We start from the raw sequence: 12,901 nt of genomic DNA, 5'->3' as shown, positions 1-12,901 counted from the left end.
TAAAAGCCTGTCTCCTTCAAGTAACATTTTTTTCTGTGATCCACAAGTATTTTTACCTTGGTGCGGTCTTCCCTAATGGAACAGGATGAGAACTCCCTTCAGTTCCACTTGTAGCTCATCCACTAGGATTGTTGCAAGACTTTTCCTTCACGAAGTTACATGAGCTGAGTTTTGCAGTTCTCCTAGGCTGCGTCTACGTTAGTCCCTTCCTTTCAGAAGGGGCATGGTAATGAGAGAGTTGGGAAGCTGCTAATGAGGCACTTCCATGAATATGAAGTGCCTCATTAGCATAATGGCAGCCATGTGCGATTCGAAAGCACCACTTTCGAATCGCCCACCACCCACGTAGACGGGAACCTTTCAAAAGGATCCCCTGGACTTCAAAAGCCCCTTCTTCCCAAAACCAAATAGGAAGAAGGAGCTTTCAAAGTCTGGGGGGTCCTGTCAAAAGGTCCCTATCTACATGGGCAGTGAGCGATTTGAAAGCAGCACTTTCCAATTGCGCGTGACTGCCATTGTGGTAATGAGGTGCTGCATATTCATGGTACAGTCTCATTAGTACCTTCCCAACTCGCTCATTACCATGTCCCTTCCAAAAGGAAGGGGCTAGTGTAGAAGTAGCCCTAATTTTGTAAGCTCTGGAACCAAATAATCAAGCCTCAGATTTGAACATGGGCCTCTCTTGCAGAAATGTTAAATGCTGATTTCTGGTCATGGGATTTGAAATATAATATTTGAAATATCTGTAGGGTGAAATCTGAAATAGAGAACATGTTTGACTGTTGTCTTCTTGCAGCAGCTTCTGAAGATCTTTGCAAGAACCTTCTGAGCCTGGAGGACCTTATCTGTTACAGCTTCCAGGTGGCCAGAGGGATGGAGTTCTTGGCTTCACGCAAGGTAAGACTCTGTTCAGGAAAATGGCATTTTTATGTGGTTAACCATCATAGAAACTGATACTACAGGTTTATAGAAGGAAGCAATATGTTTGTCATTGGACTTGCAACCATCCACTTCATTTTCTGATTTCTCCAAAAATATTGGAGCCATCAATATAACAAAGTGAAACAGCCCACGCAAGGGCCTTTGATTATCAGAAATGTCATCAATCTGCATGAGGTTCACTGTTTACTGACTTATAGTGGAATGATTAATGACTGGAGAGAATGATGTTTGCAAAAAGATTAAAGGAAGTAGTGACCAATAAGCAGAGTCTTGTTAGAATAAAAGGGCTTTGCTTTGAAGAAATTGCTCTGTAGCTTGATGGGAAGGATAGAAGCCGCTGTTCACACACTGCACAGAGACACCGTAGACTAGGAGAAGCGTGTGTGGGTACTGTGACTCTCTCCTTAGTAGATCCCTGTCTGGCCTGTTAACATAAGGGAAACACAATATTTCCCCCGCATTTTAGCCCTGTGCAGATGCCCCATCAAGATTTGAGCCTCCCTATATAGATGGACAAAACAATGACTCATCAGTTGCAAACATTCTGAAGACTGCAAACGCCAAGAAGAAAGAGGAGTTATTTATATTTAGGGTGACGTAGGCATAAAAAGCAAGAGTTCTAAGCAATATGAAAAGGAAGAAATTAAGCTGGATATCTGGACTTATGATGGTATCTATTAGAAAGTAGAATAGTCTTCCATGGAAAGATTGGAGAGTGCCTTTGTTCTAATCATTTAAAAATGCAGTTGTCTAGGCCTGAAACATATACTGCAAAGAAAAATTCTGCATGTGTAACTTACTGGTCAGGTAGGATGTATGTTATGTCCCTCTCTGTGCCTGGTTTACTGATTATCAGTGGTGCTTACAGCACCCCTGGCTACGGAGCCTTCTTGTTCAGGTCAAGCTGTAGAGAGGCTTGTGATGTAACTCTGGGAATGTGGCACATTGACCAACATGGTGGCTCTCAGACAGATATGCACAGAGGCCGTGTGTACACTAGCCGAAAACTTCAAAATGGACACGCAAATGGCCATTTCAGAGTTTACTAATGAAGCGCTGAAATACATATTCAGCACCTCATTAGCGTGCTGGCAGCCGCAGCACTTAGAAATTGACGCGGCTCGCCGCTGCGCAGCTCATCCAGACGGGGCTCCTTTTCGAAAGGACCCCAGCTACTTCAAAGTCCCCTTATTCCCGTCTGTTGTTTCGAAAAGGAGCCCTGTTTGGACAAGCAGCGCAGTGGCGAGCCGCGTCAATTTCGAAGTGCTGTGGCTGCTGGCACGCTAATGAGGTGCTGAATATGTATTTCAGCGCTTCATTAGTAAACTTCAAAATGGCCATTTCGAAGTTTTGGGCTAGTGTAGACAGAGCCAGAGAGATGTACATTTCCATATTTCATTGTTTCCAGCAGAGAATAATCTCAACATTGGTTCTGTTGTATGACATTTTTCACCTAAGTAGATTGAAAAAGGTGAAGTGTCATAGATGTGACGGGGAATATGAATTTGGATGTAGGCAAAGTAAACCTGTGGTAATCAGATCCTAACTGTTTTGCATCAACTTCCTGGGATAATTAATTGGCTAACCTCAAGGGCCATCACTGCTTATTGGCTAAACAGATGTGTGTGTTTGGGCTTGGCTCAGAAAGACTTTTGTTTTCAGGGTCAGTTACAAACATCAAAAAAGCCACTTAAAATCAGTAACTCTGTTGACATTGGGGGTTACTTTACTTATTAGGATTTAAGAAATAGCTGGCCTCTGTGGGAGGTCAGCACAGATGTGAAATGGATCAACTCTATGAGCAGAGTTGTAACAAGTGCAAGCCTGTAAACTTGTTTTCTTCTCTTTGCAGTGCATCCATAGGGACCTGGCTGCCCGGAATATCCTGTTATCACAGAATAACGTGGTCAAAATTTGTGATTTTGGCTTGGCAAGAGACATTTACAAAGACCCAGATTATGTCAGGAAAGGAGATGTAAGTTTTGGAGAACAGATGTTGGAGACCTTTAATTTGAAGTGATTCTAATTATTCTATTAAAACATTCTGGTTTTGGAAAGGGTGTTCCCTTTTTCCTGACTCTTACTAAAGTTTAATTATTTTTTAAAAATATTTTCAGGCAAGACTACCCCTAAAGTGGATGGCACCAGAAACAATTTTCGATAGAATATATACCATTCAGAGTGACGTATGGTCCTTTGGCATTCTGCTATGGGAGATATTTTCATTAGGTAAGTCACTTGGATTTGCTACTGAAACTTCTTTAATTCTAAGAGTCGAGCTGGTTGAAAAACAGTGAATTATTCTGGGAGAGTTTTTTTGAAAGTTTCGACTATGTATGCAAATTGAGTAATTGCATATGCAAACTTCTCTAATTGCCTGACTTGTCCACACAATAGCAATTTTGGATACAAATCATTTGGTTGGAAATTGGGCCCAGAATTTTAAATGTCCTCTAAAAAAATATGTCTGTTACCATTTTAGGAGCTTCGCCATATCCTGGAGTAAAAATTGACGAGGAGTTTTGTAGAAGACTGAAAGAAGGAACAAGGATGAGAGCACCAGACTACACAACACCAGAAATGTAGGAACTCCTAAACATGCTTTATGGTAATAACAATCATCTGAGTAGGTAGAATAGACCTTCCTTATTGCCCTGATATTGTCATGGTTTTATCCCACTAGATATCAGACAATGCTGGATTGCTGGCATGGAGAACCTAAGCAAAGACCAACTTTTTCTGAATTAGTGGAACACCTGGGAAATTTACTGCAAGCCAATGTTCGTCAGGTATGTGAAATGTTGATATTGTACACACACTACTGTGTTCTGCCCAGGGCCTTTGCTGGGCCATTGCTACACCACATCACCTCAGGGTATGGAGACAGATGTCTGATGGGCTGGCCTAGGTCACAGAGATCTGTGATAACAACAAACCCAGTCCCTGTCTTTCTCTCCCTCCCAACAAGTCTTTCCACTGCCCCCCTCAGATTGCCCAGATTTCCCCTGCCACCCCCACCCCCAGCTTTGGGTTTAGTCCAGGGAGACAGCTGTGTCCTGTATACCACTCACTGACTACTCGGTGCTTGGTGACTACATACATGCCAATGGTAAGGGCATCAGCTTAGAATTAAGGGGACCTGTCACATGCTTCCTGTGGGACCCTAAACAAGTCAGTTAGTTTCTCTGTGACTCCGTTCCCCATTTGTAAAATAGGGGTAAGAGCAGTTCCTTACCTCTCAGTGGTGCTAGGAGGAGAAACGCATTAAAGACTGATAGGTGTTCAGGTACCGTGACAATGGGACTGTACAAGTAATCAAAATAGACAGACACTCACTTCTATGGATTTCCTGGCACTTGGTCTGTGTAAGTGAGACTAAGACTCTCCATTCCTTTATGGGTGACACCCCTGAGAAGGTTATTGAATTGAGATTTCAACACCCGCCACCAACATCCCTGACAAGGCGGGTTACACCTGTGGCTTTTGAACTTTGCTTGCTTGCCCTTTTCTCCTTCAATCCACCCATGACCCTGGGATACACCATACTTCATTGTGTTAAAACCGCCTTTTACTTTGGTTTAAACATTCACTACAATAAAACCTTTCGATCTGTTCTCATCATTTTAATATTTGTATAAATTTAACCGAGAAATAAATCTTGAAAGAAAAGATCATAATTTTCTAGGCCAATTTACTTTCCATCCTATAATCCTTTTAACATACTGCATATAACTGGTTTATCTTTGGTATTCTAGTGAACTATACATTTCTTTTAAAAATAATTTTTCTCCGTATATCTGTGAGGAGACTTCAGAAACTAGAAATTATCTGTGACAATACCATTATCTCATACGTACACTTTGTACATAAAGCTCATTCTTAAACAATCCTTTTTGTTATTTATATAAATTTAGACTATTTAACACTGACATTTTTTCTTTTTTGGCCTCTTTCTCAGGTAGGTCAACTTCACTTTCAGTTTATGGTTGGTTTCCCTTTCCAGATCTTATGGCTTAGAGCAACATTGTATCATTTGGTTTTCAAAAATGAGGGGAAGCTTACTTTTGTAACCAAAATAAAAAATTAAAAAGCCAACATTTAATTGCCTGCTCAGATATGTAAAACCTTTAGAAAGTGTACATTTTAAATCTCTTTGACAATGTCTCTTTAAGCTCAAATCTTTCGATAGATGCTCCAGCTATAATAATACACTATTACAATCCAATAAAGCAGCCCACCATAGCTTGAATTTTTAATTGTAAGAATTCTTATTTACAGCTTTACTCTGCCTTTTTTCCCCCACTGTATTCTTCAGGGCGGCAAAGATTATATTGTCCTTCCTCTAACGGTATCACAGAACGTGGATGAGGATTCTGGACTCTCTTTGCCAACTTCACCTGTTTCCTGTATGGCGGAAGAGGAAGTCTGTGATCCTAAATTCCATTATGACTACACAGCAGGAATTAGGTATTTTATATGGTGAACATCCCATTGTAGTATCTTGGCAGTTGTTTTCAGATTGGAGTTGGAAAAATGAAAGGAAGAGACTTCAGCTGCTGCAGTCCATATTTAACTTTGTCCATCAGGATAAGAATAAAGCCATAGTCTTCAAAGGAGGATCTGCAAAATGCTGGTTTCTTAGCGTTTGAAACACCTGGGATAACCTACATTTTTTTTCTACCACACTTTCAAGAGCTCAGTCGCTTGTCCATAGTCCTGAGGTAGTGTTATTAGCTCGCCCTTAGAAAATGTCTAGCCATTCTTTGCTATTCTGTTCAGGTCCTTGGACCACATCCTGACATGGTAAGGGTGATAGACCTAGCGATGGATTCATTAATGAAAGCCTATCTTTGCACAAACCCCCTGATATTTCTACCCAGAAAATGAGCATGTTGTTTCATGAAAATGGCTAATGGAGGCTGAGTTAAATGGCTCTGTTACTTATTGGCCGTGTCGACACTCGCCCAAATCTTTGAAATGGCCATCCAAATGGCCATTTCAGAGATTACTAATGAGGTGCTGAAATGCATATTCAGCACCTCATTGGCATGCCATCGGCCACGGCTCTTCAGAATTGCCACTTCTCGCTGCCGCATGGCTCATCCACACAGGAGTCCTTTTCGAAATGGACCCCGCCAACTTCGAAATCACCTTATTCCTAGCTGCTGATAGGCATAAGGGGATTTCAAAGTTCCTGGGGTCCTTTCGAAAAGGACTCCTGTCTGGACGAGCTGCATGGGAGCGAAAAGCAGCATTTTCGAAGAGCCGTGGCCAGCAGCATGCTAATGAGGCGCTGAATATGGATTTCGTGCATTTGGGCTAGTATAGACGTAGCCATTATGTGTTATTTGTGTTCTGGTAGCGCTAAGTCCTAGGTCAGGGCTCCCTTGTGGTAGGCACTGTACAAATATACCAGAGAGATGACTCCTGATGCAGAGAGCTTACAGTCTGATCCAACAGCATGCAGTGGACATTTACTCAGGGCCAGAATCCAGAACCTGAACCTCCCTTGTGCATGTGGGCTTAGAGAAGGACTTGTCTGAGTAGGTTGTAAAGGAGGAAGAAATTTTCTCACTTAAGCCTCTCCGGGGTTTCTCAAGGGCACAGGATGCCAGGGATATTGTTAGTGTCTTTCTGCTGCCTCACAAGAAGCAGGACAGCTTAAGGATTCCATATGAGAATGACAAAGCCCTTCAGACTACTCTGCTCCATTTAACCACTGGAGAGGTACTGATGTGCTTCCACCAAAATCAGTGACAAAGCTGCCCTTTGCTTTGTTGTTGCATGATGAAGCCCTAAGCTGTTGTTTAGAGGGTCATGGAAAATAATAGCTAGGAACAGTGCACTTAGGACATGAACAGAAGTCGAGGTACCATACCTAAATGTCGTGTTTTAATATTGTGGTGGTCAATAATATTTACATGTAAAAGATGAAAATATTTGATATCATTGAAAGCACTGCTCTCGTTTTCCATTTGTAACACTTCCTATAGGACTTTCCCAACCCACTCTTCCTGTTATTCTGTAATGACTTAAAAAAAACCCAAAAAGCCAGCACTGGTAGCATATGTTTTAAAGGAGTGTCGGCATTTTTATTCTGGTTTGATGAAATAGCAGTGGGAATACTGCCTCAAGAGGCACAGAGCAGGGACTATGAAATGTGATGTTGAGTAGATTTATTTTTCTGTTCATGGAGCTGGAAGCCAACAGAGCAGACTAGGATCTCACTGACCCTTTGTCCTATTGACTTATCCTCTTCCAGAAGCAATGATGGTGCCCCTTCTCCTAGTTTGTGTAAGTGTGGTCCCTTCTTAGGTCCCCACCCTTACTGCAGCATCTCTTGTATCTGTTTTAGGCAGGCTAGCTTGGAAACAAGGTTCATTTAGGTACATTTCTTCACACTTACGTAGAGAGAAAGAGAGAGAGAGAGAGAGAGAGAACTCTGAGGTTGAGCTGATTTGGGCATCTTTGTCCTCTTTGGTAGGGCACAGCTGCTTTCTTTGTCACTGGGTTACTGAACTCCTCCTGCTCAGAAGGCATCTTTTGGACAAGAGCCTTCAAGAAAGGGAAGTGTGGAAATGTCTTTCAAACTCCCACGTTGGCTGGAAGAGACAGCTTTCTCCGTCCATTGTTACAGGCTCAGGTTCTCCTAGGAGTCTCAGAAGTACAGTCCAAAGAAAGACTTAGAACTATGATCCAGGCTTCTCTGTTTGTTAGACCTTTACTTGGAGTTTGCAGGAGAGGAAACTTCCATCAGCACTCAGAAAAGGAGATGATTGCTTTTAAAAAGGCGTTACTTAGGATTTGCTTGGGGATCAAGGTTTACAGCCACTTTCCAGCCAGTTTCCCTGTTTCAGATGAGGTTTGCATAGTATATTTTGATAAACAATTAATTTTATTGTTGAAAGAAAAAGGATTCTGATATCATCTGTGTTGTTTTCACCCAAACAACTGCTCATGAAAGTAAACCCGTTCTTCTCTTTACAGTCCGTACCGACAGGGTAGTAAAAGAAAAAGCCGGCCTGTGAGTGTCAAAACATTTGAAGATGTGCCCTTAGTACCTGCAGTAAAAGTTGTTCAAGATGTAAGTCTGTCTTTTGTTATATCCCTTCATATTCCTTGTATGGCTTTTCCATTGTTGTGTGTGTTTCCTTCTGATCAATTTCTGGCATCTCTTTGGCTTTTGAAGGACAATCAGACAGACAGTGGGATGGTTCTTGCATCTGAGGAGCTGAAGACCCTGGAGGACAGAGCTCAGCACGTGACAGTTCCCCCCTTCAGGTAAGGGTCAGCCTGCAAATCTGATGGCATAAGACTTTGTGTTGACAAGAATTTTAGAAGAGGTTTAGGATATGATTTATCTCAAAGGTAGACTCTTCTCTGAATGGGCTTAGTGGGCCATGTAAAGTATAGAAAACCACCCTATGTGCACCTCACTGTGACTAGAGATGCATCTAGTAAAAAGTCAGTGGTCTCCTGGGACTCTGCGCTGTCACTGTGTTGTACACCATAGTTATTCAGAACTTCAAGCAGCAGCACAGGGAGAACTTGTGCTATTTTACTCCACATGTACTCTACTAACCAGTAAAGAAGGGGACTGTGGTGCACATTTGAAAGTACAGTTGCAACTTCACACTACAATGCACTGAAGCTTTCATTCCACTTCCCTCTGAGAAGCTGCAGTATAAATCCCGGTCAGCTTGCACTGCCATAAGAATGCGTCCTGTACAGGATGCATATCACATGTCATAGGGGAGTTAAGGGGGAAACTGTTGCTCCTATAATCAGGGGCATGTTTAAAAATGCTTGTATTTCAGTATACAAGACACCCTAGCTAACTATATACGGCTGTGCTTGTTCATGCTGGTATTGGAGAAGAGCCGTTTGCACAAGGTGATCTGCCTCATGATGGCCCCCAAAGGAAACTCTCAGAAGCTACTTCATTGTTGTTTGCATTTCTCTTGCAGTGGGCTGCTACCCAGTAAAAGTAACGAATCCGTGATGTCCGAAGCCTCAAACCAGACGAGTGGGTACCAGTCAGGATATCATTCGGATGACATGGACACCCCAGTTTACTCTAGTGAAGAGACAGAACTATTGGGCACCAAAGAGGACATGACTCAAACATGCTGCACAGAGACACTTACCTATGATGCTGGGGGTCCGCTCAGTTCACCTACTGTTTAGAACAGAACAGACAACAGCAGGAAATTACATGGAATGTTCCTGTATTTCTCAGACTGGTTGTATTCAGGGCTTATGTGCAGGACACCTGCCGTCACAAGATAAAGAAAATACACATTTTTCTGAAACTGCTTCACCAGAAGGAGACAAGTATCATGTAGCAAATTACACGGTGATGAATCACAAGACACTTGTTCAAGAGACATCGGTAGCTTGTGATAAGTTGCAAAGTGCTGTCACTGCCATGGACCTGTGTGTTTTGTTTCTCTGATTACAAAATCGGGTTGTGGACTTTGAGAACCAAATGAAGTGCATGTTGACACTAAGTGTCTCTCCAATAGTGTAAAGACTTCAGGCAATGGTATATTGTTCATCAGGGCACGTTGTGCTTCCAGTTGTACGAAATAAAGCTCTAGCTGTGCCTTTTGTTTCTCCTTGTGGCTGGGCTCCAGGAAGGAAATAGTGCTGTGCCGGTTTCTTGTTTCAGAATTATTTTTTACTCACATCTCTACAAAGAAAAAAGAAATAAGAAACTTCCGATTTTAACCTGTGTCTAAGTGAAGGTTTCTGACTAAATATAGATTGTATTAAACAAAGACAAGGTTGATGATTGCTCTCCCTGACAAAGAACACGTTTGCGCTGTATGTCTTTGGGAAAGTGTTTCCCAGGAAGGCAGTGAATGTGGGCATGATTCAACACCATCAAAAGTACATGCAAATAATTCTTGTAGATTTTACTAGGAAATGGATCAGGCCCCATAACAGGTAGAAATGAAAGTGGAAGTTGCCTAAGCCTCAGAGGGATCTTTTATTTTTAAACTAATTTATGATAAAAGTAAGTTAAAGCATAACTTATTTTTAAACTTTTTCCTCCAAAAATAGAAGGCCAAATTCTGTGCTGCTATAAACTGACACAGCTCCAATTTACAGCAGTAGAGAATTTGACCCATAAATTCTTAAGTATCATTGACTTGTTACATGGCAGCTCAGATTTCCATGAGTGGAGATTTTTCAACTTAATTGCTGGACAGGCTTTTAACTGTGTTCTTCTAGGCCAGAGCTGTAATGATAACACTGTATAAGTCCAAGATTTTTTAAATGTACAGCTATTTCTACTGAGATTATGTATGTATTTTATTTTGTTTGTTCTTTTTGTACTATAATGTCAAATGCTGGGAAACCACAAATGTAAAACAAATATGGCACATACAATATTTATAGCTTGTTTATGTAGAAATAAATATAATATATTAAATATAAATATATATATATATAAAATTGTACTATTCACATTTTGTGTCATTGTTTTGTAGCATTACAAGAGGTTTTTTTTTTTTTTTTTTTAATACTAGCGGAAGTATCTCACTTTATTAAAAGGGATTGAAAAATAGAAATGACAAGGGGATTTTTTTAGTAGAGCCTTTTTCTCCTCTTCAGGTGCTTATACGCTGCCCATCACATTAGCTAAATGCTGCTAGAGCCAATCATGAGGGGAAAAACAGCAGTAACCTTGTGTTTTGCTACAAGTAAACATACACTATACCTGTATGTTTCTAGCCATTTATACTATGCACTGCTGTCATACATCAATGTCCGAGTGCATATTGCTGCTAGTAAAATGTTGGTTATGCTACTAACTGGAAAAACAATAGCGGTCAGTGTTGTTGTCAGTGAAACACAATATTAGCGGCTCCTGAGTCGTCGGGGAAAATGTTTTCTGGCAATTGGGTGGGAAGATAGCAGTCTAAGCAGGCACGTTAATGTCCCAGATAAACATTACTTGTTATAAACTGCATTTTCATGCAAGATGTTTTGCAGGTTGTCGCTCATTTCTCCTGCAATGGAGGATAGTAGTGTTCTCATATAGACTTGCACCTGTGTACCCCCAGAATGGAACAATTGGCATACAGGAGAGCTTGTATGGGTGGTCTAATTTTACTCTGCATTTGAGCTGGGGAGAGGATATGCTCTTTACTGTATAGCTCCCTCCCCGCCTCCCCAGCTTCTTCTATTGTGGTGTCATTTTCCTGTTTGGTTTTTTTTTTTTTGCGTTCCTTACTAATGTTCTCCCCCATTCTTGTACACAAAGAGTTCCCATGCTCTTCTCCAACTCCAGCCTCAGACTTTCTAAGCCTTCCTCCCCACTGCTGACCACCTCGTCTGTTCCACCTGGTAGGCCTCTTTTGCTCATTGGTGAGAATCAAAGAATGATTGGACATATATAAGATACCCATAGCGTTAGTGGTTAGTCCTGTAAATAAGTGTTGTATGGATATAAAGTCTCATGCATCGGGTGTTAAAACAACTAATTCTTAGGGTTTAGGAGACATCCTTCAGGGGAGCAAATTATCCTAATTCTACCTACTGTGTTGTTTTTTTTTTTCCAACTTCCTCCATAGCATCTGGGGTTGGCCCATGCCAGATACTGGAGCGTCCCTCACGTATGAGAGTCACATGATTTGCTTTTAATACTAGCCTCTCAGAACCCTGCACCCTCTTCTGTTCTCTTCATGTTCTACCATTGCTTCATTTAAGACCAGATCCCATACCTTCATGCATACAGAGTACACACTGATACAACAACAAGCCTTGTGTAACTCAGGGGGAGCTAATTGTGGTTTAAGGCATACTACAAGCTGGACCATAGATTGCAAACTCTTTGCGGGGAGGGATTGTTGTGTCCTTTTAATCTCAGGAAAGCACCGTACATATGTCTGGTATTCTGTAAATGTTTAAGTGTAACAATATCAGAGCAAACAATAGATGAATACACTTTAACATACTCGCCACCTGGAGACCACACCAATGTAACCAAGGTGGTTTGTCACTCAAAGCCTATGTTATGGCCCCTAGGCTGACATTAATGTATATCTTTCAACACACAGAACATCACATTCCTGAATGACAGTTTTTATACAGGTGACAAAAATAAGTATGTTATATACCCAGTTATACCATGTTGTCTCTTAACAGGTGCAGATCTGTGCGAAGAGGAGTCCCTACAGAAATGAACCTCTTAATGCCTGAGGGGTGAGGAGGGTGTACCCTGGCTGCAGTGCCATCACCTCCAGATCTGAAGAGTGCTGGTCGGGGGTGGGGGTGGGGGCGGGGGCGGGTCTTGAAGGCTAGAGCTAAATGTTGCAAGCTGGGGCTGGTCCTCCATTCTGGTCTAATATATATGTACCTCTGTATCAGTCATACGCTTCCAGTATCTGAGGTGCACGTACATTCAGCCATTCATTCATTGGCAATACCATGGATTTACAGATGGGGCCTGAGCTGACTCAGGAGTCCAATCCTGGAACAACAAACTTGCCTGCAGTACACACATACAACAAAGAGTGCTAGGCCATTTAATGCATCCATGGACTTTAAAAATGGTAATTTTCATATTTTGGCTAAGGCCTTTTAACCAGCAATGACACAGGGCCTTGCCAGCCAGCCTGTTCCATGAGCCCAAGACATTCTATGAATGACGAAGAACTGCAGGATTAAGTCCCACCTGCTTTAGGAAAGGAAATCAGACTCTTTATTTTTTTTTAAATTATTTTTACATAAGAAAATTTTCTATAAATGTGTGTGGATATTTGGCACACAGTTCCACAATTCTTTTCTGAGGCTTTAGAAATTACAGCCTTAAAGACACCTGGAGTTTTGCTATATTCGCAATGCAGCATACGTGGCTATACGCAGAGAAGTCACTTCTGCCTTGGCAGACGTTTTACATTAAAAAAAAAAAATCTAAGCTTTTTTCAAGGGCCTCAATCTCAAACAG

The 12,901-nt window shown here is 41.5% G+C and overlaps 1 protein-coding gene across 2 annotated transcripts in view; it reads left to right on the top strand.

Moving 5' to 3' along the window:
• Positions 1-10,409, top strand: part of KDR (kinase insert domain receptor) — a 43,404-nt gene extending 32,995 nt beyond the window's left edge. The window contains exons 22-30 of one of the 2 annotated variants that reach the window (XM_074992793.1): positions 800-897; positions 2,795-2,917; positions 3,060-3,171; positions 3,425-3,524; positions 3,626-3,731; positions 5,258-5,409; positions 7,930-8,026; positions 8,132-8,223; positions 8,910-10,409. In XM_074992793.1, coding sequence (XP_074848894.1) covers positions 800-897; positions 2,795-2,917; positions 3,060-3,171; positions 3,425-3,524; positions 3,626-3,731; positions 5,258-5,409; positions 7,930-8,026; positions 8,132-8,223; positions 8,910-9,129 — 1,100 coding nt within the window. In that variant the 3' untranslated portion in view covers positions 9,130-10,409. Of the gene's footprint in view, positions 1-796; positions 898-2,794; positions 2,918-3,059; positions 3,172-3,424; positions 3,525-3,625; positions 3,732-5,257; positions 5,410-7,929; positions 8,027-8,131; positions 8,224-8,909 lie in introns of both variants that reach the window. The other variant, XM_074992792.1, reaches the window with a different exon arrangement.
• The last annotated feature ends 2,492 nt before the right edge of the window (positions 10,410-12,901 follow it).

The sequence above is a fragment of the Carettochelys insculpta genome, chromosome 4 (genome assembly GCF_033958435.1).
Source record: "Carettochelys insculpta isolate YL-2023 chromosome 4, ASM3395843v1, whole genome shotgun sequence".
Classification (NCBI taxonomy): domain Eukaryota; kingdom Metazoa; phylum Chordata; order Testudines; family Carettochelyidae; genus Carettochelys; species Carettochelys insculpta.
Note: the sequence above shows the minus strand (reverse complement) of the source record. Positions and strands in the feature narration are given on the sequence as shown.